At 38.1% G+C, this 27,559-nt stretch overlaps 1 protein-coding gene and 1 long non-coding RNA gene across 2 annotated transcripts in view; one reads left to right on the top strand and one right to left on the bottom strand.

Moving 5' to 3' along the window:
- The window catches only part of LOC107999307 (uncharacterized), a 28,988-nt gene extending 1,467 nt beyond the window's left edge, over window positions 1-27,521 (bottom strand). Inside the window, exon 1 of the long non-coding RNA XR_009830614.1 lies at window positions 27,380-27,521. This is a non-coding gene — a long non-coding RNA (uncharacterized LOC107999307). The remainder of the gene's footprint in view (window positions 1-27,379) is intronic.
- Window positions 3,091-24,438, top strand: LOC107999306 (mucin-2). Its single transcript, XM_017059021.3, has 10 exons — window positions 3,091-3,512; window positions 14,504-14,848; window positions 14,929-15,330; window positions 15,690-17,638; window positions 17,729-17,990; window positions 18,213-18,917; window positions 19,000-19,443; window positions 19,584-20,093; window positions 21,477-22,109; window positions 22,486-24,438. The coding sequence occupies exons 1-10, from the start codon at window positions 3,510-3,512 to the stop codon at window positions 23,839-23,841; spliced, it is 6,609 nt and encodes a 2,202-aa protein (XP_016914510.2). The 5' UTR covers window positions 3,091-3,509; the 3' UTR covers window positions 23,842-24,438.
- Window positions 27,522-27,559: the final 38 nt, after the last annotated feature.

The following is a 27,559-nucleotide window of genomic DNA, read 5'->3' as shown; positions in this document are numbered from 1 at the left end:
AAAAAGAGAGGCGCGAAAAATGCGAGTTTGATCAGTGATTTCCGATAGGCTTGTGCGCATAAAAATAAGTATTGACAGAAAGTTTCGCATCAATAAAACAAATCATGAACAACGGAACGAATAAATTTCGACAGGTTAAATGGGACACTCCTCCTATTCTATTCTTTTTTTTTACATCTTTTTTACTTAAATTCAATTACTTGTCAAATTACATAATTAAATTATTAGAAAAATATATTTTATCCGTGTAACAAACCGACACACGACAATCTTACAAACTTATAACAATATCCAAACACAGTTATAAGTTATTACATTATAAAAATTATTATAAATATCAAGTGGCATAAAAGTTCGCGACAAGGAAGAAAATGAAAAATCTTAAAAACGACTCGAACTTTGCTGAATATAAATGAGATCCGATAAAGAGATCCGAGGTATCTAGGTCTGGCTGGTATCTTTTCCCTTTCACCAGTGCCACACGACAAAATGCAATTTTCTACGTGTACCCGCCGCACGCTCGTACGCGCTTTTGTTTCGACGCAACGTGCGCGTGTGTGCGGATCACACGATTTTGCACGAGTTAACGTAATCACGTGCAACTCTACACGGCTCTCATTTAGGGCGTACTCGACGACGACCTTAAATTACGCGCGATTTTAGGATCGGGATGCAACGCACGCATTACAAAATTCACACAAGAGACAGAGACAATGCGAAGGATGACACGTTATCTCTGAGCCTTTCAACAGAGGGGTACATGGGAGTACATGGGAGCGGAATGGTACTGGATACCGTGTAATCATCACAGCTCGCCGTGTATCCGGGCATTGAATTCGCGGATTCCCCTCGGCCTCCTTCGAATCCTTCTCATTGTACGCTTTTAAATTTCGCAAGAAGAAGGAGTAGGACCTCCGATCACCAGAGAGAAACGATCAAACGTGTAATCAATTCAACCAAGATTCGACGCCCCGATGTTGCAATTTTTCCCCGGAGAATAATTTTTTTTTTTATTTAAAAAAATATGAATAATCAATGGATTCTGTTTAACGAGCATGTTAATTTGTCCGATTTCGATTTTAATACGAAGAGATTACGATAAAATATTGATCTGCGATCTATGTATTAGCATATGTATAATTTACCCTTTTTATCAGTAATGCTAATAAAACGCGAGATATAAAAGTTTCGAAACAAGGACATCGAAAGCTACGTTGGTCCATAGCGTGAGAGAGGATAAAAAGGAAACGATAATGACGTCTGCAGTTGACGCATTTCCTGACAATGCCTAGCGAGACGTGATCTTGGCTACGACTAGTTTTTCCAATTGTTTTGCATAGACTTGTACCGATTACGCGATACCGTTCCTAGAATGGCAAAAGAACGTTGTGTATTGTCACGGTTGTTCCACTACCAGCAACATACACGCGTCCATACCACGTTATTTTGTACCATTATAATACTACTTGCAAACGCTATTCTTTCGGTAAAACGGAAAAAGTTATACAATTAGCAAGGATATTCCCCGTTCGACTGGAATATAACGGGGTAGGGAACGATATTATACCGTTATATAATTCTTCTATTAACGACCGTTACGTTCGATTTAGGTTGAATTGTCATATTGGCTTCGATAAAAGGCGTCCCGACAAAGTTTTTCTTCCTGGTCGGAGAATCATAACGCATGGAAGCACCGTGCAAACTGTGGCCAAGTGAGTGACCCACGATCGGTATATCGCTCGGATTGCGTAACATGCTCTACAAGCGCGCCACCTCTCACTTCTCTCGTTCAAACTGACGGTTATACCTCGTGCTCGGAAAAGCTGTTTGAAATTCGATCCGTTCGAACGGTGATGTTTCGTGAAATCTTATATTAGATTAGCTGTAGAATATTTTAATTCGTTGCTTGAGTAACGCGAAGGATGATCGCGATTGGAAAATGAATATTAGATAACGATATATGTAACGTGATACGATTTTAGTGTCTTTTTTTTGCGTAATGTTGTATTAAATTGCAAAATGTTGAAAAAAATGTTGCAAGTATTGGAATCTAGTTGGAAATTTTGAGGCATATTTAATTAAGGGATAAATAATTATGATTGCAGTTAAATAGCAGGTTAGGAAATAAAACATTATTTATTGGATTCTAATATTTTTCAAATTTCTAGAACGAAAGAGAAAATAACGATTGTATAAGTAATGAGATTTACATAAGAGCAAAAGTAGTAAGTATCATCGATGTAAATTTATCTTAAATCGTTTTATTAATTACCTTTAAACGTATTCTTAAGGTAAAATCCTAATTAGTTTTTATTTATACATTTTTCAGTATCTTTCATATTTGTCACACGAATATCACTTTCATTTTTGCTAATCTTTACTTATCATTTGCGTTAAAAGACATCTAATCTAGAAAATATTCGCAAATTTACACTGATCTTAGTATTTATCGATATATAAAGAAAGAAATCAACAAATCAGGATCTATTTCGATATTGGCAATTGTATCATCCTGGTCGACGAGCACGTCTATAAGAATCGATGGAGTTTCGTGATCCATTAGATCGTGATCCGTTCGATCGATGCAACTCGTACGTGAATCGAGTTCAACGAGCAGAATGACTTAGAATGTGCTTAACTTCTATCGAAATGGTTGCGTAAAGGTGAACCAGTCTTTTCTACACCATATTTAAGAAACAAGGAATATTAATACCTTCTCAAGACCTAAGTACCTTAAGAATCAAAATTATTAAAAAATTTAGAATTCTATTTTTGATCGTTATCCGAGATCCACGATTCGGACTTGATTAATTCACTACCAATTTAAATTCATCAAACCATACCTTGGCAGCTTAATCAAATACACCCAGAAACATAAATACAGATTTGACGAATCGTCGATTGCAAATAAGTGTATCTGGAAAGAAAAGGAGGAGTGCTCTCACCAACGGTTGAGTGAATTTCTCTAAGAAAAATGTGTAGTTTTCAGAGCAACGGTGGAAGGATGCGTGGTATTACTCGATGGAAAAAGATACCTAGAATTGTCTCAGTTCATACCGGTTCGTGGGGCCAATCGAACGAGAGGCTTTCTCCTGGATCACTCGTTTGCACCGAGTCTCCTCGTCGTCTGGAGGGGATATCTATATAGGCTGTCCAGTCTGAGTGTGCCCCTTCAAACTGTTCGCGATCCTAAGCCCGTGCACGACACCTTGATTTGTTCGAATTTTTCAACGCATCGCTCGATATTCGCTCGCGGTTCGAATCTTCTTCTTCCTCTTCTTTCGAAAAAGAAACGGAGGAATTAAACTGGAGGAAGAGAAAAAGGAGAAGAGAAAGAGTGGTGAAATATAGGAAGGGGCATGGCTCGATCGTGGTGCATTGTGAGAGAGTGCAATTGAGACGAACAATAAGCAGCGAAACGTTAGAGACGAGTTTAGTAGCAAGCTTTTCATCCCGGAGGCGGAAGTCTGCATTCGTCTCTTGACCGATTGCTGGGATTATCCTGCGCCATGGTGAGTGAGTTGACACCGCGTTTCGAAAATTGGAAAATCGTTTGAACGTGTTTTTTTTTCTTTCTCGATTTCGGATGAATTTAACTCGTCAGTCAGGTAAAATTTGTATTAATATTAAATTTTTAGCGATTCATCGCAGTCTACAGATTAAATTATTTGGCGAATTAAAACAAGATAAAGGATACTACTCGATTCCACGCTTTCTATCGTTAATGAAATTAAATCTAAATTGACTTATCACACGTGCTTATCGCGCGGATCAAAGGAACTAAATTATGGAAAGTAGCATTTCTCTCTTTTATTAATTCATTTAAATTGATGTATGAATTATAACGACAAATACTTGAAAATAGATCGTAATAAGTGAAATTCACTTAATATTTTTCATATGATTGAACTATAAGTCACAAAAAAGGATCGTTTATTTTTCTTTTTTCTCACGTCCAAAATTCTCTGATTAAGAAAATAGGTTACTAGAATAGGCTACCACGTTATAAAATGAAAAAAAGACAAGAGTTATTCTAAGAAAAAGAAATTTTCCTTTGGAAATTTAAAAGAAGAGAGAGAGAAAAAAGTCTAGATGCAAAATGGAATAATAGGCAAAATCGAAGTTCTGGCGGTGGAGGAAGAAATGGGGGTCAGTGTGTGAACAGCTTCGCTCCTTATGTCGCAATTCAAGAGGTCGCCGACCGTTTTCCTTCTTCGATCGTATTACTATGCTTCTTTCTCTTTTCCTCCTTTTACCATGCCAAATTTTCTCCTACGACAATTTTCTTCTACCCCTTTTGTTCTTCGTTTTTCTTTCTTTATTTATTTTTTTTTTGAGGAAAATTAATCGATAGAATGATGCTTTGAAAATAAAACACTAGATATGATGGAATGCAGATTCTGATTCTGAAGTATTTCTAGAAAAATCTTGAGGTTGAGGAAAAAGAAGGAGAATTTTAGTGGTGTGTTAATAGAGGAGAGAATCGAACAGCAGCTATAATTTCTCAAATTCTGTTGCTAATTACCTGTCACGAAAGGACAAAGCGTTGTCCTCGAGATCTTGTTAATTAGGCGCGGGAAATTCAAACGAATCGAAGGAAATCGGAATTTCGTTTCTTCTCAGTCCCGAGATTTATCGTTGCATTTCGATAGACAGATAGAAGTCAGATCTAGATTCTTATTGAAACCGTGTTAAAATGGAAATTTTCTTTCAACTACAACCGGGATAATATGGAATACGATATCAAAGGGAACGAAAGGAGACCAAATTAGACGCGGGAAATTCAAACGAATCGAAGAAAATCACAATTTCGTTTCAAGATTTATCCCAATAGATAGATACAAGTCGGATCCAGATTCTTATTCAAATAATACGAAAGTGGATCGAAAGAAAAAATAAAGGATGATCGGTCGCATGTTTAGTTTGGAAACGAGGCAGCAGCGTATTTGTGTTGAGCAACGAGAAAGGGGAAAACGGACGGAAGGGGAAAAGAGGCACGTTAAAGAACGGAAAGATTGGGATCTATCGTACGGAGGTTTAATAGACAATGAAGATTCGCGGCGTCGATAAGTCGAAGCACAGTCGAATCCCTTTTCAGTTTCCTCTCGTCGCTCCTTTGTTCGTTCGAATTCCGCTCGATGAATTCATCGTAATTATAAACGGTGATCCGCGTTGCATAATCCCCTCATTATCATCACGATATTGTCGTGGTTCGAGAAAAATCGTTTATCGTCGATTAAAAAGGAAAAAAAAAAGGATCGACGAAATCGTGCGAATATCACTAGGAACCGTTCCCCGGTTAATTTACCTTCCTTTCTCCTCGTTGGAATGCATCAAAACGTTTGTCGGTTACCAGGAAGTGTTTCGATACGTTTCGTTTGGAAATGTACGAGGAGGGCCCCGTGGACTTTCGTTCGACGAATCATAGATTTGATAACATCGATATTTTCTCATAGAATTATGTTAATTTCAAACTTTCCAACGTCGGTATCGGGAATGATGAGAAAAATAAGATAAGTCGCGTTTCTGAATATATAGAATTTTATTATCGAAAAAATTTTTCTTCTCTGATCGATTATAAGATATAAGGTGATTTTTTTTTAAACGCAATTTTTTTCTTTCTACGATAATGGAAAAATGCACGCGAGATCAAAAGTGGTCCAGCAGTCGAAAAAGTGTGAAGGTGAAAGTGTATATATATATATATATACGTACAGATTATACGAAAGAAAAAGAAGAAAGTCGAGTCGACGAATATATTAAGTGGAACGGACGATACGTCGAAGAAGACACGAGAATCGGGACTGTCTGTGGGGGAATACGTGAGAAGGAAAGATCGGCCACCTGTATTGTATTTTTCCCTTTCCGATTGTTTCATTGTAATATCATTGTGAAAGTGATAATGTTTACGTTTTAATGTTATATAATTATCGTATTAGCAGAGAACGAGCGGTGCTATGGTGTAATATGGACGAGCGCGTGACATACAAGTTATTGATAATCGTGAGATTGCATCGTGCGATGGGAAACGATACATTGTTTCGTACAATTTAACGATCATTTAAACGTTTCATTGTGCGAGATAATGGTTACAAGAAAGAAGCGAAAAAGTATATTAAATATGTACACGTTTCGATACGTGTCGTGATCACAATTTAATAATTTTTTAGAAAGACTGAGAAACAATCGATCATGCTTATTTGATATATGTTATTTTCTTCTTACGTCAACATTTGCGAAATTGATTTATTAGAGATAGAAATTACGTGTATTATTTATTTTATGCGACTTTAATACTTTAATGATACAAGTCTTTAGTATCTATTTCAATGGATAAATAAATATAAAGAATTCACAAACGATATATGACCATCTTCACGCTCAACAACTCGAACGTTTCTAATTTTTCATAAAACCACGCAACTGTCACTTTGAAATGACTTGAAAATCCCGCTAATTATCCAAGCTTGGAATCGTTTCCACAGACGAAGGAACGAAACTGACAGACAACTATAACTAACTATATACACTTGTTAATCCGAGCGATCACGGGACACCCTCTCGAAACGAAAGTTTTTCGAGAGGAACGGTCGAACGCAAAGATGCAAGTAGAGCGTGAAACGGCGAAGGACGTCTGTGCGATATTTTCGCGTGTCGTGTTTCCCTTTATGATCAGAATGGCTACCATTTGGCTAGCCACGCGTCGTCGTCGTTTCGTGTCTCACCGATCCGAGAATCGAGTTGATTGGCGTGTTATATCGGACAGCTGTTGGTTTGGAAACGAGCTCGTTGGTGACCGCCCTCCCCTTCCCGTATTTTCACCATTATTCGATCGCGTGTGATTTCTTTGACCGCTCGAAACAACTTTTGTAAAAATTGTCCAACAACAAGTTTAGAAAGGAAAATAGATCGATAAGTTGAGTTGAGATTTGTAGATATTGTTTCAAATATAGTTGGGCATTAACTCGTAAAAAGTAACTGGTTAAAAATTTTGAATTGTTTTAAAATAATTATTATAGTTGATTCACTTTTCGTATAATCTTGAACGTTTATTAACTTAACTACACTTATTTACGATTATTATTATTATGTTTCGAATAAACTTATCGAAGTGACATTATTCATAAATAGAGCTATTAATTTTACGTAAGTTAAGATTTTGATATATAGAATATGCTAAGAATTGGATTGAATATATAAGATTGAATATAAGATTGAAAATTCAATATTTCGATCATAAAGCGTTTTACAAGGAGAAAATTCTAACGATTAAAGAATGATTTTAATTATGGCTTCTTTGACTCGAACTTTACGACCGTTCTCTTAAGCCGCTACTTTCTGTTGTTGGTTAGCACCGAATATCCCCGATGAACTGCGAAACGTGCCAAAAGTAGGATATAAGCTAGGCGTAGATAAAAGGAAGTAGAGAAAGCTTAGATTTACGAGTACCGTGAACTTTGGAATATTCATCTAAATTGGTAAATCACCTTTCCCCATTTCAACGGTCGATGCTTCGTTCGCATTCCGAGCAGAAATTTTTCCAAGATGATCTCGATACATTTTCTCCATTCATCTTTCTCCAATCACATCGAAGTGAAAACACGTATCGAATCCGGTTTTACTATATAAGTAAAAATAATTATCCTTTAAAAGTAAAGATGCTATATATAATAAAACAGAATGTAAAATTTTGCAATCTTTCGCGCAACATTGCAATTTTTCCACATGGAACGATTTTTCTTCTTTCTTGGGGCGAAATAAAAAATGAGAAGGGTTAATAAGCGTCTTCTTATTCGCAAGAGTATTCACTCTCAACGATTCTCTTCCCTCGTTAGAGGAGTATTGCAACCGACTATCTTCATCTTCATCTTCTTTCTTCTTCTTCTCTTCCACTCTTCCGCTCCTACTTTTTTTTCACGCTTCTCTGTTCAGATGTAAACAGAGATGTGGCTTTTGGCTATAGTCCAAGATATTCAGGGACAAGTTTTTATAAAGAGTGGCCCACTCCTAGCTACTCTAAACTTTTTCGAGAACGCGTTCAAACTCAACGGTCAAAAACTTGGACTTATTTTAATTCTCGATCGATATTCTTCTTTATGAATAAATGAATCGTTTCGTGTATCGTTCAAGAATTAAATTTCTATAAGAATAAAAAAGTCGTTGAATTATATAAAACTGAAGGAACTTACGTAAAGTTGCGTAATCGTAAAACCGATAATTATACTATATATATAATTGAAAGAAACCTGGAAGAAATATGAATCAAACTTTCTTTATTATTTTCTTCGCCTTATTTTAACTTTCCAACTTGTCATTGATCGTTTGTTGCAATAATTGGATTTCGCTGTTTCTATAATTATTGCTTTTATCGTATCATGTTTCGTTTAAAACATTGCGATTTTATATTTGCTATTCCGTACACATTCGCGTTCTTACACACGTGTTGTATAGAGATATAATGCAATCTTCGATGTCATAGAATGGTTTCGCATCGAAGCATCGAGTAGTAGTATCATAGATTTATATGCAGACATTCCACGTAATATTCTACTTACGTTTTTCACTAGGGATTGAAGCAAAGCTATAACAATAAGTTTATGTTTTACGCCGTACACCGAGTTTCAACTTTCCGATTCACAATTTTCTCATCGACTTTCACGTCAAAATAAGAACTTTAAACATTCGATCAATTTTGCAAAATCTGTATTTTTGCGAAAACTGACACATTTCCTTTCCTTTTATTTCCTATCATTCTGAAGCGATGTAATGATAATAATAATAATAATAATAATAATAAATTATTATTATTTTTACGTTATTTTAACATAGACAATTTCTCGTACTAATTTTCTACGTTAACCCATTAAAATCGTCAATTAAAATCTAATCTTCCACTTCCTTAAAACTTTTCCCAAACAAACTGACATTCTTCCTTCTTCGACACCTTCCCACGTCCTTGTCAATCTACACACACACACAACGAAGAAGTCTGTGGAAGAGGCTGTGTTCAACCGTGCTCTTCTCGAGATCAATCAGTAGACCGCGCCTTCGCAGAAGCGACCGAGAGAAAGGTGGCTCGACCTCGTTTCTGACTCCAGCATCGGTGTCGGCTCTCCTCGATTGATAATCTTCTTTAACTGCACTTTAATTTGCTCGCTGGATTAATGTACATTTTACATAGAAAAAAGAAGAATTATTAAATCTAATCTTTTTACGATCTTTAATATAACAGCATCTCGAGCCATTTTTCTAAAAAGATGTTTAAATTTTGTTAAAAAAGAAAAGAAATGTGCAATATTGAAATAATGTGATAAATAAAAGAATTATTAAATCCAATTTTTTCGTTACATTTTTATAATATAATGGCCTCTCGAGCCATTTTCCTAAATAGATGTCGAAAAGAAGAAAAGAAATGTACAACAAAAATAAGATTCCTAAAATGCGGTAACGTATGAGAACCGAGCAAAAATAGCTTTGACTGTATATCGAACGTTATTATATATATATATATAGTCAAAAGAAAGAAGAGAGAAAGTTGTGTACACCGTTAACAAGGGAACGCCCGTATGAATTGAGGGAAAGATCGTCGGAAGTAGAATCTTGTATGCGTTTGTATCGGCTTTCTTCGATAGTGAAAGGAAGAGTTTTTTTTTGTTTTTTTTTCAGATACGAATCCCATACGAGATCGATTTCTCGTAGGAGGGCGCCACGAAAGCGTGCCGATGCGTCTTTTAAACCGTTGTTGGGAAAAAGAGAAACAAGCTTGCTACTTATGTAGATCGTGAAGATTCGTTGTTAGAAAACTGGTTTCGAAAACTGTCGGATCGTATTTCCAAGCCGTGGACGATCTTCTGGTCTGGTTAAAGAGCACGCAATTGTTGATCGATTGAAAATTGAACGATCGAGATTCATTGAAGACTTTTGCTAGGTTAGGTTTGCTAGGTTACGTATATATGTATATGTATGTATATGTAGATTCAACGATATATCAATTTCATATCTCGAAAATGATTTTTAGGAATTTTAACGAATTAGATTAGATCGTGGGCGTGAAAATAAGTTGATTGAAAACATTAGCATTAGAGTATATTTATGTTTGAGAATTGCACGCTATGAAATTGTAGTGAAATTTCTTTCGAACGAAAAATGATTTCCACGCAAAAATATTCCGAGTATAACAAATTTATTCTTTGACAAATCTGAAAATAGGAGTTTTATTTATTTATTTTTTGAAAATTCTGCCATCTTCCACGCGACACGAGAAAGCTTCTATATCCTATAACAGCAACAGTGTTCCTTTCCGGAACAGAGTAGAATTGTTGGCTTAAATCGTTCCTCTTATCGCGGAAAAGAAAACTCGAAAACATTTATAATAAATAACCGAAGCACTGCGCTGCTTCGAAATAGTCGCACGAGGAGTGACTTTTAAGGTTTGCATAATATCAACTGCACTGATTTTTACGACGTTTGTCGTACGATGACCGAAATTTCGATTAGGAAGCCGTCATGGGGATCCGATTCGCATAACGCCATTGCGCAACGTGAATTGTGAATCGGCCTGTCTGTTATATACACGGTGTAAAATATTTTCACAAATGTTTTTCTTCTAATTTTATCAATAATATTAATATAAAAAATGATCGGTCAAATTTTTACGTGATTAATTTCGAGAAAATGAAAATTTGAAAATTCTTTTTTTTCCTTTCTGAGAGAAAAAAATTATAGGACCGAATTTCTTCGATCAAGGAATTCGATTAATAAGTTCATTGCACTTCGAGCAACAATTTGTTTGTAATATTTTCAAAATGATGGACGTATTCATTTTCTCAAAAAAGAAAAAAAAAACGAAACCTCCAAAAATCCTTGCTCTGTTTTTTCCAATTCTATTCGAAACACCCTATATAAAATTGAGTTAAAATAATATAAAATCAACGTACACTTAAATCTGACCGATCATCTTTTTTATATTTTTCTCATTTATTAATTTTACTCGACACGTAAAATCGAGTGACGAATATTTATTTATTTATTTTTTAAAATTTTTTAAACGATAAAACGTACGCAAATACACGCTCCCACCGTATACATCGGATTTCACAGTTCGTGAATCCCCGTTTCCATTGTGAGAATGACGAAGAAAGCAGAAAGACCACGACCCGTGTCCGGCACGCGATCTTCCGCGATGAGAATGTACAATGTAATGTAATCAGAATGATGTCAGTAGTACGTTCTTTCGGCAAGATTCTTTTCGAACGGAAGAAAGTCGGCGACTCGTTCAGATAGATCGAGATCCGTAATCTCTCTTTTGATTATAAACTTGGTGTCGAAACTCTTAACCGAACGATATTCCCCTCCCTTATTTTTTCCACGGTTGCAATCAAACCATTTCAGCAACGCGGCATCGTTAAGCGCAGAAAATAGAAATGAAATTCTCCATGATTATATGGGGCCAAATTGGCCTTTATTTCGTCAAATTGTCCCTCCATCAAATAGATTGTAATTTGAAACAGGAATTATTCACAATGGGAAAAATTATTTTTACGTTTATTTTTGAGAGAATTAATAAGTGAATGCCGATTACGATAACGTAAGATAATTTAAGAAAATAAGAAAAGTGAAAAATGAAGAAATAATAACGTATTAATCGCAAAATGGAAAGGATGAAAATGACGAAACGTTGACGAGGGTTTCCATTATTCCAATTTCGAAAACTCGAGTGAAAGATACACTGTGATAATTATTAGAAACCATCCGTTTTCAGAGTTGTTCACAGTTCGTTAGTTGCAGTTGCAGTCTGAATATCTCGACACGCAATATGATATATAATATCAACGACGATGATTGTTCTTTAGTTAGTTGAATATGCAACGCGAGCTTTGAGCGGACGTTTTCGAAATCTTTCTTTTTCTTCGAAATCACCAATCGTTTACGTTTTACGATTGTGTAATTACTATTTATTAAAAAATTATCTTGTTGAAAAATATATTTTATGTAACGTAACGTAATTCGTAAGAAATGCGCATTAATTTACAAATTTATGATTTTTCGAAAAACTCGAAAAACTGAATACTCAGGAACAAGTTGCGCAAACATTACGCGAACGTTACGATTCTCCGACACGGAAATGCGAATCACGTAAAACACGTTTGGTGGAAAATCAAAAAGAGATCGAGACAGTATAATCTCGTATTCATCTTGGGACAAAGGGAAACGTGCAAACTGTTTGCGTTGCCGAAATTGAATATCGATTCTTTTCATTCCCTATCCCCGCAAGAGCCTTAATCTCACTTTATTAGTAAAAATCTACGTTTCGTTTTTTACACTTCTTTGTCTTTTCCCATTCGATTCTATTTTTTATTTTGCGAACACAGGCGTTAGAGCTGTATTGTCCCATTATAATTAAAAATCTTCCAACTTTCCAACTATTCGATACGAAATTTGAGAACGTTGGATGAAGATTTAAACGTATTCGCTTTCCGCTGTAGCAACGCGCATCGCGCACAACATGCGAGCCTGCCACGTTTTGTACTTTTCGAGTTAGAAGGACGACTACATTCACTGATTAATTTTACTGTTGCAGACCTAGATAAAGTTCCTACGTAGTCCGCCTCGCACAGTCCTGAATTAGAAACTTCGAAAATACACGTCGAAAGATTTAATTAATCGCGAAATATTCAAATTCGAAAAATTATTACGGAACAAGTATATTTATAAAGGGAAAGAATTTCTTGTTACAAAGTTTTATTAGTGCATTTTATGGATACGCTTAAATTCAAACTTTCTCGTCAATCATAAAAATTACGGTTGTCCTACTTTGTGGAAAAATTTTTTTTTTAAATAAAGTAGCGCAATTGCATCCTTTCCATCGAAACAATCCATTTTTATCCATGCTAAATCTCGAGTATATCGATCACGAAGTTAACGATAATTTACAAGTTTCGATAAATCTTTTTTTTCTTAATTTTTGCAATTATAAAAATTTCTCTTTGAATTATTATATAAATTCCATTAATATCGCGAAAGTATTTTCTTTCTTTTATCTCCTGTTTGCGGTTTTATTAATAGTTATACCAATTGAATCGTGGCCAACTGTTTGTCATAAAACACTTCAGTTTCTTGAGTTCCTGCTGATCACCAAGACTTGCGGTTATATTTTTTACCCTCTTTCCATCCGAGCATAAAATTCCGATCATTCCAATTTACGATCGCTATCTCTATCCTGGCATCAAAGATGGCGAGAAACGAAAACGATCAGATTCCGCCTTTTTTTATTTTATTTTTTTTTAATGAATATAATTCATTTCGATTCTTTTTTTTACTTCATCTTTCCATAATATATTTTTCGAATTATTACATTACAAATATTCCGATAATCTATTTTTTAATTATTCGTGAAAATGGAAAAAGTACGAGGTAAGCGGATTAAAAATGCAACGGCTTGAACTAGAGAGTAAAGTAACGTCTAAACATCGTAACCGCTTCACGTGAAGTCTTTACTACGCGCCCGTGCGTGCAGAAATCTATTCAATCATACTGCGCATGCTGACAAATGATGTTACTACTCGTTCACGGCCGTTCGTGCGTGGAATACAATTCACAAGTGTTTGGCCAACGCTTGTATTCGCATATCGTTCGTTCACATTCGTTTGCTGTATCACTGCTCGAACGAATATCGAAAGGATCGAGAAAATAATTTTGAAGTATGACTTTCTCCTTTCTATTCAAAGTTAAATACTGTTGCGGAAGGAATGCTGATCTGATGCTTGGTTAATTTGAAAAAAAACGCCTATACTAACCAAAACAACGACCTAAACCTCGATCCATTACCGTAACCATAGAATCCAGAGAATTCTAACGTATCTATATGATACAAATTTTTTTTTATTTCTCATAACATATGTAACGATAATTTAATTTATAAATATAATTTCGAGCAATTAGGATAATAAATTGTACGAATAAGTTAGACATATTATAAATAATTTCGAAAATATTTCGGCTGAAATGTGAAATGAATATTTCATATTTAACGATTTTGAATATACGTAAGTGTGTACGGTGTCAGAATTGTCAACAAAGCGTTTGAAGTGGAGATAAGCGATCCTAGCGAAGGACCCCTCTTGCCCCTGTACCGTCCCGCGAGACTTCGTTCGAGCAGTGAACAGCATATGCTTACAAATATACACAACAGTGAGAGGAGTAATAAAAAGCCAATAATACATTCGTGGGATAATTTTAGAAAGTTCCAGAGACCAAACAAAAGTTGTTGTAACAAAATTTCCGTTAATTTCGTTAATTTAATTAAGTTACAAACAATCGACGAAGTAAGACGATAAAATACAGTTTCGCTGTGCGAATTTACATTCTATTTCCGCTTCGTCTAACGCGAATTTAAATTGTTCCGTAACTCGATCAACATTTATGTATACCAACTTCTGCATTCGACTGGTCCAAAGAATAAATTAATACCCCGTGCACGTGTATTGCATTTTTATGATTTCAGACGGTGCACAGGCGTCTTACACTGGCGGTATCGGTCTGTTTGATCCTATCGACGAAATTTGGCACAACTCGAGGCGAAAGATGGTCGCGACAGGTCTCGAACAGCGAATGGATACCATTGGCGAATCCTAGGTCGCTGCAAGCTCAAGTCGAGCAAACAGGCCCGTCTACTGGACGCTTGGCGAGCGGGAGCGCGCAGCTGCCTCAACTCCCGCAACTCTCTCTACCGCCAGCCCTTCAACAACAGTACCAAGAACAATTGTTGCAACTGCAGAAGACTCAGGAAAATATACAGAAGCTGTTGCTACTGCAACAACAGCTTAGAGCTCAACAGCAACTTCTTCAGGTAAAATATATTTTTACTTTTATACATAAATTAAATTAACTCGACTATGAAGCAACCATTGGAAGTCTTTGTTTCCCCAGTCTCAAACGTTCGTACCAAGCGGATTCAGCAATGCAGGCAACGACGAGGACAAGCAACTGCATCAAGTCAGATTGGGAGACTCGCAGGTGGCGGATCTTGCTTCCGAAGATCTGGTGCCACCCCTCCCCTTAGCCGAATCGTTGCCGTCGGTTTTTCCGCCGCAGAACTTTCTCCCTCAACGACCCAACCCAGCCACGAAACAGGACACGAGTTTACCTCAGGAATTGGCTAATTTGTCCGGGCAGGATTTCAAGAACGAGCAGTTGTTGCAACAGAGGCCCAACGTGGGAAATGTTGGACAGATCGAGGGGAATCAAAGGCAAGGCGCGAAACAGATAAAGGAGCCAAACCAAGTCGGCTTGGTGTCCCAAAGCGAGGGTGGTCAAGACGAGGAGGAAGAGGTTTGTACTTTTGTTTATTGAGTGTGTACAAAAATTTTTATCTTTCGCTAAAAAAGATAATTCTGTAATTGTTCCTGGAATATATAGCGATAAAATTGATTTATTGCGAAGTTCGTTCGAGATTACAAAGTTCAAGAGTTCTGGTTTCCTGTCCTCCTTATCTCACGAACGACATTCCCAAGGAAAATTCTTAGAATTAGGAATAATGCCACTCACAGAGTTCAGGAAACGAATATTCTAATAATTTTTCTCAAGTAAAGATGCTGATTGCCGTGAAAATTAGCATAGAATCTTTCCACAAAACACACTTTCTGTAACACTCGTTCGTTTTGCCCTAATACATTCCCTTTTTATTTTAGGTGCAATTAGTTTACGTGCCGGCGGAAACTTTGGCGCAACGAGGCCAGCCTAAGAGAGGGCATGGAAGGAAGCAGTATCATTCTCTGCGTCAGCACAAGCAACCCCAGCAACAGAGCCAAGGCGTGGACGCGATCGGGCACGACCAGAACGCGTTTGCCCGTCAAATATTGCAACAGATCCAGATGGAGCGGGAGGAGAAGGCCCAATTTTTGAAAGAGGAACGGATGAAGGAGATCGCGAGATTAAACGAGGAGCAAAGGGCGCTGGAGCGAAAGGCGCGGCTTCAGCAGGAGGCACTGCAAAGGGAGCAAGAGTTGCAGAGGCAACGGGAAGCGGAGAAGAAGAAGAAAGAGCTGGAGAGGTTGGAAGAGCTGGCCAAGCAACGGGAGTTGGAGAGGATCCGAGAGGCGAGGGAGAAGCAACGCTTGGAAGAGCTGGAGAGAAGGAGATTGGCGGAGGTCCGGGCGAAAGAAGAGAAAAGGCGAGCCGAGGAAGCGAATAGGCAGAGGGAAGCCGAAAGATTGGCCGCTTTGGAGAGGCAGAAGGAACTGGAGATCCAACGGCAACGAGAGCGCGAGAGCGAGGAGAGCAGAGTGGAGCAGCCGGAGAATCGAGACGTCCAAGCTCAAGCTCTTCCTTTAATCAGAAATCAAAACCAGCAATTGCATCGTCAACAATTGTCGGAAACGCCTAAACAGGGTAAAAGCAAGACAAGAGGGAGGCAAAGGCAGAGGCCTAATTTCCAGGATCAGCAGAGTTATAGAGAAGCCAGCACGACTCCTTCCCCTAACCAACCCCCTCTCTCGGTGTACATGGGAAGTCCCAGCTCGAAGACAACCAACGTCAAAGTTTCTGACGTGTTGAGGATACTGAAGGACGCGAAGACGATAGCTGTTCTGGACACGGTTGGCCCGGATACACCTCAAGTATTCGTGGGCCCAACCAGTTTAGATCCCCCGCCGGGTTACGCCAAGTTCGATCTTCCCTACCTGTCGTCCATCGATCACAATCGCGTGGAGAGGAGGGTCGATAAGTTGCCTTTCTTCGTGGCGCCGCTCAGCTTCGATCCTCCTACAGGATATTCCAAAATCCCTTTCCCGGCGCCACATATAGGATCGGTGGTGGTGAACACGTTGGATAACACCTTGGATCCCACGAAAGACAGAGACGATCCCAATCCCAGCCCGACCCCTCTTATAGAGCCTAATTCCTATTTGGACGGTTTGGACGCTGTCTCCGACTCCACTACTCCTTCGTACGAGCCTCAGACGACCATAACTTATCCCGAACAACCGTCCAGCACTCCCAAATACGAGCAAACGTATTCGACGCCATCCGTCGGATATTCGTCCGGGTCCAGATTCAGGTTCAGACAATTTTACGCCGACGGTAAACCCGCTTCCGTAATCGGTACTTCCTACTACGACGAGCAGAAAGCCGCGACGAGGAAGGACAAGTATTATATCGACGAAGGTTCGAGAACCACGGAGATTCCCGCGCAAAGTGGCAACGTTGGATCGGTGGGTCGCGCGGAAGAAGTTTCGTATTCCACGACGCCCGCTTTCAAAGAGGAAACTATGGCCGGCCACCAAGAGCCGTCGGATCAACTGGCGTTAATTAACGAACAGTTGGCCCAGCAGAGGGAGAAATACAACAATGGTGGACAGTACGGCGAGCACAAGGTCTCTGGTGGCCAGGCTGGTAGTTTGAACGGTGAAATCGCTAGCGGTGACGTTAACGACGTTAGAGATTCCGTTGGACCAACGCAGTATAGCTTGCCAGCCGAGCTGCCGGCGATCTCTCCGCACCTCCCTGGCCTGGTCAACTCACTGTTAGATAAGAACGAGGCGAAACTCTACACCACGAGCACTACCACCAGCACAACTACGACCACCACTACCACTCAACGTATACCCACGACCACTTATAGGCCTCGCAGTAGACAGAGGTAGGTAGGCGTTGCGCGCGGTGATTGGCTGATTTCTGAACGAATGATCGGGGAGGAGAGGAAGCGAGAAATTTGGTTGGTAATTTTTAGAAGCAGACTAGTTTCCACGAGGCCAAGAACGACGACCGAGACGACTCCATCGAGCAGAACTAATGTGGACAGGAATCGAAGACCGTACAACAGATCCAGATCCAGATTCACGACCACCACGGAGGAGTATCACGAATCCGCTTACGAGCCAACTAGATCCAAAATTCCAGAGACTACGGTGAGATATAACGGGGAGCATAGGAGGCCGACGAGCAGGACGCACAAATACAGGAATCGAGATAAGATTAGCCAGCAATCCGAGGTACATGCGTCTTGTGAATTCATGTAAACTGCGTAACTATAGAAAACTATTGAAAACTTTAAATCGATCAAAATTTGGTAATACCAGAGATGTTATAAAACGTCAAAAACATCGTCGCGATATTTTCAAAATAGTAGCTGTCGAGCGGAATGAAATATTATTGAAATTTCCAGTTCGATCGATTTATACATTTACATATCGAAACGTATTTCGTGCAAATAGGTTCAGAACAAACAGACGCAGCAAACGTACGACACCATCTCCCACAGCGATTCGAATCTCCCGACATCGAATGGTTTCCTTCAGCAGACGGGGCCAGACTCGAGTAATCTTCGTCACTTCGATTCATCGTCGAATCTGAACGACTACACCCCGGAGAATTATCCGTCCACCACTGTCAGCACCACCGAGAATTATCCATCTTTCCACGAGGTCACGGTGAATCACGGTTCCGCTCTAATTTCGGAAGATTATTCAAGAAGTCAAAGTTATCCCCAACCGATTCAAGAGCATTACCGATCTACCGTGGAACAGGTTGGCATCGAAAAGAGTCCAGTGAATGGATTCAACTATCAAGCTCAAAGCGGAGAACCGTTGGATCAAAGATTACTCGAGAGAACGAAGGATTATCAGTTGGACGGGAAAGTAGAGAACGGCTATGAGGTGTCCACCACCGTTGATCCAACAAGGTTGAGAACATCGGAAGAGCAACGTTACTCGTCCGTCTACGACGCGAGCGTGCCGCAGACGCAGCCAGAATACAGTTTAACTGGACAAGATAATCTGCATCACGCGGAGAACGAGAAGATTCAAACCGGTGTTATCGATAGTAATCCTAACGAGCAGCCGATATTTATCCCGTTGCCGGAGAATAAGCAAGAGGATTACGAGTTATCGCTCTCCTCCACGGAACTTCCATTGCTAGACGTAAGGCGATTTATTATTGGCTAACAGATTTTGGAAACTTTTCGTAGAAGAAATTGTAAAAAAAAATTAATTCCGATTTTAGATAACAACCGACACACCGACGACTAGCACGACTCCTGTGATAATTCGACAACGAGTACGAGGACGCATAGGCACCCGTTTGCATCACGAGCCCTCGGTTCAGACTCGCAACAAAGGTTCGCAGGACGAGTATGTTCGTTTCAACGTGGTAAACGATTCCTCTCGAACGATATCGGGCAGACAGAGAACTAGATCGAGACCTCGTACACCGAGTCACGGATCACAGGTTCAGACCGATGGTAACGAGTACATTAAGATCCACGCGTTGCAACAGCAAAGGTTAGTCGCCACAACGACACCACCGCCATCTACCACGACCACTACGGTCAGCTCAACGGAAGAGGACATCGATTACGGATTTATAAGACCACCGAATTTCCGACCTGTACATCCAGTGGACAATAGATTCCAGCAAGCGATCACGTATCGACCTCATTTTTCAGAGGTGGGTGACTTTGAAAAAGAGAAAAAGATTTTTTAAACGAGGAAGTCGTTTTATTATATAAAAAGATTTAACTATCGATTGTCACAAGACGAAAGAAAATTCTCATAAGAAACGAACAAGCAAAATTCTCTCGTTTTCAGGTGCCTCAGCAGTCACTGCTACTAAACGAGGACGAAACCGCATTGGAATCGAGTCCCCCGCACTCACAGCTGTTGAAAAGTCGTCAAAAGTATCAGCCAACTCCCAATCGTCGTCCATCGACAAAAGCGACAACCGTGCCGCCATCTACAACGACTATGGAAACTGTCACTACTACGGAAAAAATACCTGTTGCCACGGTGCTTCCAGACGACATGATATACACGGTGAAATCGAAGTCTCGGCCGGACGAGGCGAAAGAGATCAGAGTGAGAGGTAGAATTCGTCGACCCGGTAGAAAACGCGTAACCACTACAAGCACAACCGAATCCGTGTTGGAGGCGCATAACGAGCTGCCATTGGACGAAAATTATCCGCCGATACGACCACAAGCCGTAACCACAGAGCATCAACAGACAGTGTACAACGATAATTACAATAACAACGGAGGATTCTCCGACGGTGCGCGTAATCCAACTGGACAACAATTCTACGAGACCTCTAGCGAGAACGTGAGTACAGTTGAAGACAATGCGATCAGGTTATGAATCAAAAAAGCAATTGGTATTTAACGAGAATGTTATACTTGTAACTTTGAGCGAAGTTTTTTTAAAAGTTAGAATCAAAAGGATTGAAAGGATTTACAAGGGATCTGTAGAACTAAAAGTTCCAATTGAGGTTAGAAACGATGCGATAAGGTTATAAATTAAGAAAATCGATTGAAAAGAATATTTAATGAGGATGTACTTGTTACTTAATCGAGCTAAAGTAAAATTTTTAAAAGTAAGGATTAAAAAATATAAATGAATCGAAAGGATTTATATGTATGAAGCTTTATATACATTTATCATATTATATATAATTGAAATTTGGTTAATTGTGCACGTTCGATTTATTTTTTTATTAATGTAAATATAAATATTTATCCCAAAAGATACAAAATATTAAATTTTATTATTTGAAATTCATAGTTGTCATGAATACGCTTGTCTCGACACCCGGAACATGTTTACTTTAACGCTTGACTGATTTTACGACCCTATTATATCCGTTCCACTTTGTATATACTGTATCGGACAATAGTTAGGTGGATTAGAAGGGACTTTAACGAGGGTCGATCTGAGGTATGATTAGAAATTCGAGCACAGTTTGTACTGGTATTCGTACACACAGTTTAGCCGGTACAGTCTCCTGTTTCTGACCTATTCTTGCTCCAATTCCTGGCTTCTACCAGTTCTTTTATCGGCTTGTTTATGGGTTGGGATAAAATAATTGGCGCGTTATATTTTTCGATATGAAAATTTTATCCTTACTTTTTTTCATCATTCTCGGGAAATTTTGAAATTAACAGATGATACATTTATTATATATATATATATTTTTTTGATTGGAACGGCAATATCGATTAAATTGTCCACAATATCTAATTCTTTTTTAATTTCTAAATCTACTCTCACTAAACTCTACTTCTCCCTCGGTACACAGTTCTTGCCCTTGAAGAAAACTCGTTCCTTTCAAATATATACAAGTTTACGTTCTTAAAAGAAGACTGCGCTAAAGCAACGATCGATTTAGCTAGAAAATTAAAAATACTTTCGACGGATTTGAAAAACAAAAATAATAATAAAAACTGAAAAATATTGTGATCGACCAGATTACACCAAGATCAAAATTTCTAAAAACATTTTTCAGAGAGATAGAAGAAGAAATTTATTTCTACAAACTTAAAAAGAAATATATCAAGTCTTTATAATTATAACCAAATAGTAGATTTCTTTTCCATTTTCTTACCGTAAAGAAGATACATAATTCTGACTCGCTTCCTCGAGTATAAACAATGCAATCCCAGCTTTAAACCTTCCCCCACCTAATTAAAACTCTTCTCAAATTTCCAGTACCCGCCAGAATTCATCCTGAACTTCGGTAACGACCCGTCCCAACCAGTTCAACGCGACGAGTACGATCAGGCGCAGTTGGGCAGCGACGCGGCGAGGAAGTACGGTCAAGCTTCAAGGCCAAGCACGTCGGCCGTCGACAATCGCCGGACAACGGCGGACATCTACGGGGCAGAGAGCCAGTGGTCCACGAAACTGACGAGGACCTCGTTCCAGCCGAGTTTCTCGATCAATCAGGTGAGCTCGGGGGAGGCCTCGAAGGTTAGCCAAGCTTGGTCCAACGACGGCTCGTCGAAAAACGTCGATCTGCCGGAGATAATCACAGCTCCGCCGGAACCGTCGTCCGTCACGTTGATCGTCTCCTCGGACGACAAGAGGGTGGAGGAGGAGGAGAAGAAGGAGGAGGAGGAGGAGGACGAGTCGACGTTGATGGGCACCACGATGTTCGGTATGAAAACGCAGGATCACACGGAGAGGACGAACTCGACGGCGAGCATCGATGCAGCGGCGATGGAAGAAAAAAGAAGCGGGGTTGACGCCGAGACAATGGAGAATTCTACGAAGCAATTGATGACGAGCATGGATTTGGAGAGGGTTGGATGGAAGAGGGAGAATTCTACCGGCGTGAAGAAGGTGAGGAAGGTTATGGAATTTTAATTCATTATCGTTTAATTTATTTATTTACTCTCTTCCCTCTCGAGAAGATAACGTGATCTTTCTGAAGACGGTTTATAGGTACGAGGAGTTATCGGAGATCGTTAAAGGGAGAAGGGAAGTTTAATATTAGTGTGAGAGGACGGGGTTATTAATATCGGTATGAGCGGTTGCGGTATTACTTTTTGCTTACTAAGATTTATTTAAAAAAAAATTATTCCATCGTTATTTGCGCTTTAAAACTATATCAATTTTCCATATTTGTTTTGATGATATAGATAGATAGAGGAAAAGAAATGGAGAAAAATTCTAATACTCTCGATAAAAAGAAACGAGTACGATCGTTCTTTTGCAGATTTCACGGAGGAGGAAAGTGCGCGTTCGAGTGAGGCCGGCCGCCGACGATTTTGTCACAGCCGAGTCCCAACACTTCAACTCCGCCCTCAACGGCTTGTTCCGTGATCAGCACAAGTATGATCGCCAATCGAAACCTTTCGCCTCGCCACAGAAATCCATCGCACGTCCTTTCATAACCGACATTCTGAAGAACGACGAGCCCACCGAGGCGGCGTGGACCGTGCATCCGACCACCACTACCACGACTACCCCTATCGAACACGCCGAAGAAACGACAGAGATTCAGATCGCCACGATTCCAACCGCTTCGAAACCCGAAGAGACAACGCGTTTCGATGATTTATTCGTGAAAGTGGCGAAAAAGCCGCAAGATGCGGGGAAGATGAAGGAGGAGAAGAAGGAGAGGAAGAAAGAGGTCGAGGGAGAAACGGAGACGTGGGAATGGTCGAAGAAATGGAACCAGAAGACCGTCGAAAACGCTGTTAATTTCGTGGCTGGGAAATATAGAGGCAAAGAGATGGATGGAAACGATACATTGAACGAATTGTCTCGAGAATTGGGGGAGAAATTGGCTGCTAATCAAAAAGAAGCGAAAAGAAAGAACGATATAATGGAGTCCGCGAGTGAGAGCGGGGAGGAGGGGCGAGAGTTGTTGAGAAACGAGAATTTCAATCATCCGAAGAATCATAGAGTTAAATGGAGCGAGGTAAGGTATCCGTCCGCGTTCGAGCAGTCGAAAGCTTCCAATTGGAAGCACGATTCTGGGAAGACAAAATCCGGAACACCGTCTATCCCAGGACTGGTGACGAGGAACGAGGGGGACACCAGCGTGAACGCGCTCTCCGACTACGTCCAAGCGATCTTCGATACGATGAAGAGCGCCGAGGAGGGGACGAACACGGCCACGAACACGGAGAGCACGGACGAAATCACCACCACCGTCCTTCCTCCTTCGAACACCTTGCACCTCCCGGACCGCGTCGACCGATCAAACGGGGAGAAACTGGCGATGAAGGACGATGACGAGGCGACCACTCGGGCGATCTTTGAAGAGGTTGATGGAAACGAGGCGACCGAGCCCACCGCGAATGCCGACGCAACGACCACGATATCGGGACGAATCGACGCGATCTCGAACGACGCAGCGACGAGTTCGTCGGCCGAGAATAATTCGACCACGGTTCCTCCTTTGTCCGCGTCTTTGAACCCCGCTTTGTCGAGCAATTCGACGGAATCGATATTGGGCAAGGTTCTACGTACCTCGACGACCACCAAGGTCTCCCATATGACGGAGATTTGCTACAGGGGCCGGTGCGTGATGACAAGGCCAAGTCGAGATGATCGATTCAGATGAAGGGAAGATGGTTCTTCTTCTTCTTTTTTTTTTTTTTTGATAAAGAGGATGGAAAAAATTACGTCCGTCGTTCTCTTTAATCTGAATCGAATTATTTGTGTATATATATATAGAAATTGTAGAGTGGGCCTCGTTGATTTATTTATTTTCTTGAGATATTTTTTTCTAACGCTTCTCCGAGAGAAAGAAATTTTTAAGATTTTGTAAACGAGAATTTTGAAGTTTAAATAATATATTAATTATATTATATTAACGCGAATTAAGAGATTCGAGTAAGAAGTGGAGTAAGAAAAAGAAGCAGTGTATGGTAGTTGGGTTGACATTGATAAGAACGATTAATCATGATCGACGAATTAATCGCGATGCTTGTTTATGAGAAAGGTGCCAAAGGATTTTCTCACTCCTTTGGCTCGGTTCGAATGAGAACCAGAGGCCTACTTAATGTTTCGATCGGTTTAAAATGGAGAAAAAAAAAAAAAAAAAACAAAGAAACGATAGAAATAATAAGTCTATTTAACTTAATTTTTCTGCCAGCCGTTGGTATACGTGTAAGTTAAGCGTTTAAGTATTTTAATAAAAACAAGATAAAAGTAAAAAGTCTCGTTCACACGCAACCCGACAAGTTCCTCGACTTCTTGCGGTCGAATTAAACCGCACTAACGACCATCTTTATAAATCGTTGGAAACTCTCGAGATCTGAGTAAAATTGGTCTTTTCGTTATACACGTTATCTGATAATTATTTTAATACTTATAAGAAAGGTAAGATATCTCGTTTAATCTTCATATTGTGATTAATTTAAATTTAAAAATTGGAAAATTCCCTTTTGAAAAATTAATATTACGAAAATTGATCAAAAAACTTTTCTTTCATTGTTCTTTTTTTTTTTTTCATAGAAAAATCTATTAAAATATGCGAGGAAATATAAAGAAAAGTAAATTCAAAATTTAATTAAAAAATTCATATTTTTTCAACAAATAATTATTTTATATAAGAACTATACAACGAATAATAATATTTTTCAAAATTCTTTTTCTTTTATACAAAAATTCAAAATCTCTCAATTTTAATTAAACCCACAATCAAACGCAGAAAGTTTAATTTAAATATAAAAATTAATAAAAAAGATTCGATAATTATATTACGTGGATATAACGTAGAAGATAAGATAAAATTTAATTCCGACTGAAAGCATAAAAGAAAAAGATGTCTGAGAAATCTTTGTTTCAGCCAAAGGAATTAAATCATTTGTTGGAAAACAGTGCCAAGAATAAACGTTTCTCTCATTGTAGTTACACGAATTCAACAGTGGCATTGGGAAACCATATACATTATCCTTTCAAAAGGATAGACAGGCAACTTCTGAGCTGTTCTCGCCTTCTCCGTGTTAAATTGAACCAACAAACTGCCAGGACCAAAGTTCAATACAGTTCATTAGCCTGGTTATATCTCTTTTAATTAACCTTCCATTGCTTTTCTTTGAAAAAATTATAACAACGATTGAATTGGCCACGAGTTTAATCCTTATCGATCCTTACTACGAAAATATTAATAATCTTTATTAATAATCTTTCATTGATAAACCTTAATCTGATTATTTAAAAAAAATAATAAAAGTTTAAAACGACGAGTTTAAAATCTTTGGACTTCTGTAAATATTTTAATTATGTTTTTTTTTTAACTTAACTAATTAGTAATTTAAATACAATTTATATAATTATATTAAAAATATATTAGATAAAATTTTTTTATAAATAATATCACCCTCTTTGATAAATTTTTAATAACGTTTTATAATAATAAGAAATTAGTTTTAAGATTCATATCAATTTATATAATTATATTATATAATCAATAAATTTTGATTTATAGAATGATAATAATATATTATAATGTCATGCGATATATAAAAAGAAAATTCGATGTAGTAAATGATATTTGGAATTGTCGATAATAATGACAATATAAAAATCAATCAAATTAATTCTATGACAGATATTCGATCATCTTTAGAATTTTATCTCATCCCGCGCTTGTTTATCGATGCATTAACTTACTCTTGAGAACCATCATATTCAACGAAGAAAATTATCAAAGCGTACCGGAAGTCACATTACGATAATTTTCCAATAGCTACGCTTTCCTATCTGCATTCAATTGGAGACCGTGTTATCGATTCCTGATGATATCTGCGAGACCGACACTGTCACATTTGATAGTCATTTCGATTCCGGAAATAGGAAATAATCAACTCGACGATGTTTCGAAATAGATAGATGGTTTGAATTTAGAACGTGTCCTTGACACCTGCGAAAAGTCAATTTTCCACATCACGGATTCTAATTTCGCACTATGAACGAAAATCGAAACATAATATTGATGTTCGATTCTTAGAACGCGTGTGAAGTTATGTCATGCCATGATCAATCAATTTTTGATATTGATTATATTCATATATTTTGCATTACTATATTATTTATTTAAAAACTAGTTATTGGATTCTTTATTACTTAATCTAAAGTAGAAAAAAATAGATATTTTCCGATGAATTTTATTTTATTTGTTTATTTTTTTATATAAACATTTTATAAGATTTTTTATAAAATTCTTCTAAAATTACAGACTACAAAATTACAGACTACCAAATATTCAGAATATATAGGAAAGAAAAGTTTTGCACAAGGCGTGAATGTCAACCGAATCCTTAACCTAATTTTCATGTGGCAAAAATACTCGAGTTTCCGGTGGTGTCACATGGCGTGGAAAACGACAGGAAAAGGAAAAAAAAAAGTAGCACGAATCGCAGTGAATATATATTTCAGCGAGGAATGGCGTAGCATCGGATCGATCGCGAGTCGTATCTGAAGTTCGCTACGAATAGCGGAAATATTTTCTTATTTCGAGAAAAAATGAATATTAGTTATAAATTATCGAGATTTACACTATCGAGAGAGCAATATATATTTAAAAACCAATTTTCATACGAATGAACTTATATTTCAACTTCATATAATCAACTATCAAGTGAATTTTCAATTTATTTCATTGTTTTTTTCAAGCGACATTTATTTACGTTTAATTATAAAAATGATAAAAAGATTGATAAGATTGATATATTTATTAGATCAGACAAACGATAGATTCTTATTCATGAATCTTAAGATTTTAAAAGTATCTACTATACTATAATAAATTTTTTTGAAAGAAATAAAATTATAATTTTATTTTAATATGCACAAGATAGAAAGTAATAAAACTCTTTATTGTTAAATGTCATAAATGAAGTTATCATTTAAATGTTTTCAAGAAGATTCGTAGAATTCATGATTGATTGATTGATCGATATTTTCATCAAATTTAGGATTCGAAGATCCATCAATAATCAAATCAACAAACAATAATGATTATTAATTTATCAATCAGAAATAAGAAACCGTCTAAAAACTTAACCTAACTACAACACGTGATTTTTTTATCGTTGCGTCTCTTTTAGACTTATCTATCTATTTTATTTATAAATAAATTGAACTCAACTTACCATCATGATCACAAATTCATTCCAATTAACTTCTTCGATCAATCACTTACACATTTCACATTTATCTTTTTATCAACGATTAAATAAACTTCACAATGTTTAGTTTTCACTAACGAAAAAGGATTGCAAATAATTTGAGAAAATTGTTCGATGACAATGAGTCGCGAAAGTGGCGCCACG

This window comes from Apis cerana, linkage group LG7 (genome assembly GCF_029169275.1).
Source record: "Apis cerana isolate GH-2021 linkage group LG7, AcerK_1.0, whole genome shotgun sequence".
Lineage (NCBI taxonomy): Eukaryota > Metazoa > Arthropoda > Insecta > Hymenoptera > Apidae > Apis > Apis cerana.
This window is presented reverse-complemented; position numbering and strand designations above follow the sequence as displayed.

Bases quoted from the DNA above. Each gene is read 5' to 3' on its own strand.
- LOC107999306 (XM_017059021.3), top strand. The intron at 15,331-15,689 runs GTTTGTACTTTT...TTTTTATTTTAG, and splicing joins GTCAAGACGAGGAGGAAGAG to GTGCAATTAGTTTACGTGCC. The intron at 18,918-18,999 runs GTAAGGCGATTT...TTCCGATTTTAG, and splicing joins CGGAACTTCCATTGCTAGAC to ATAACAACCGACACACCGAC.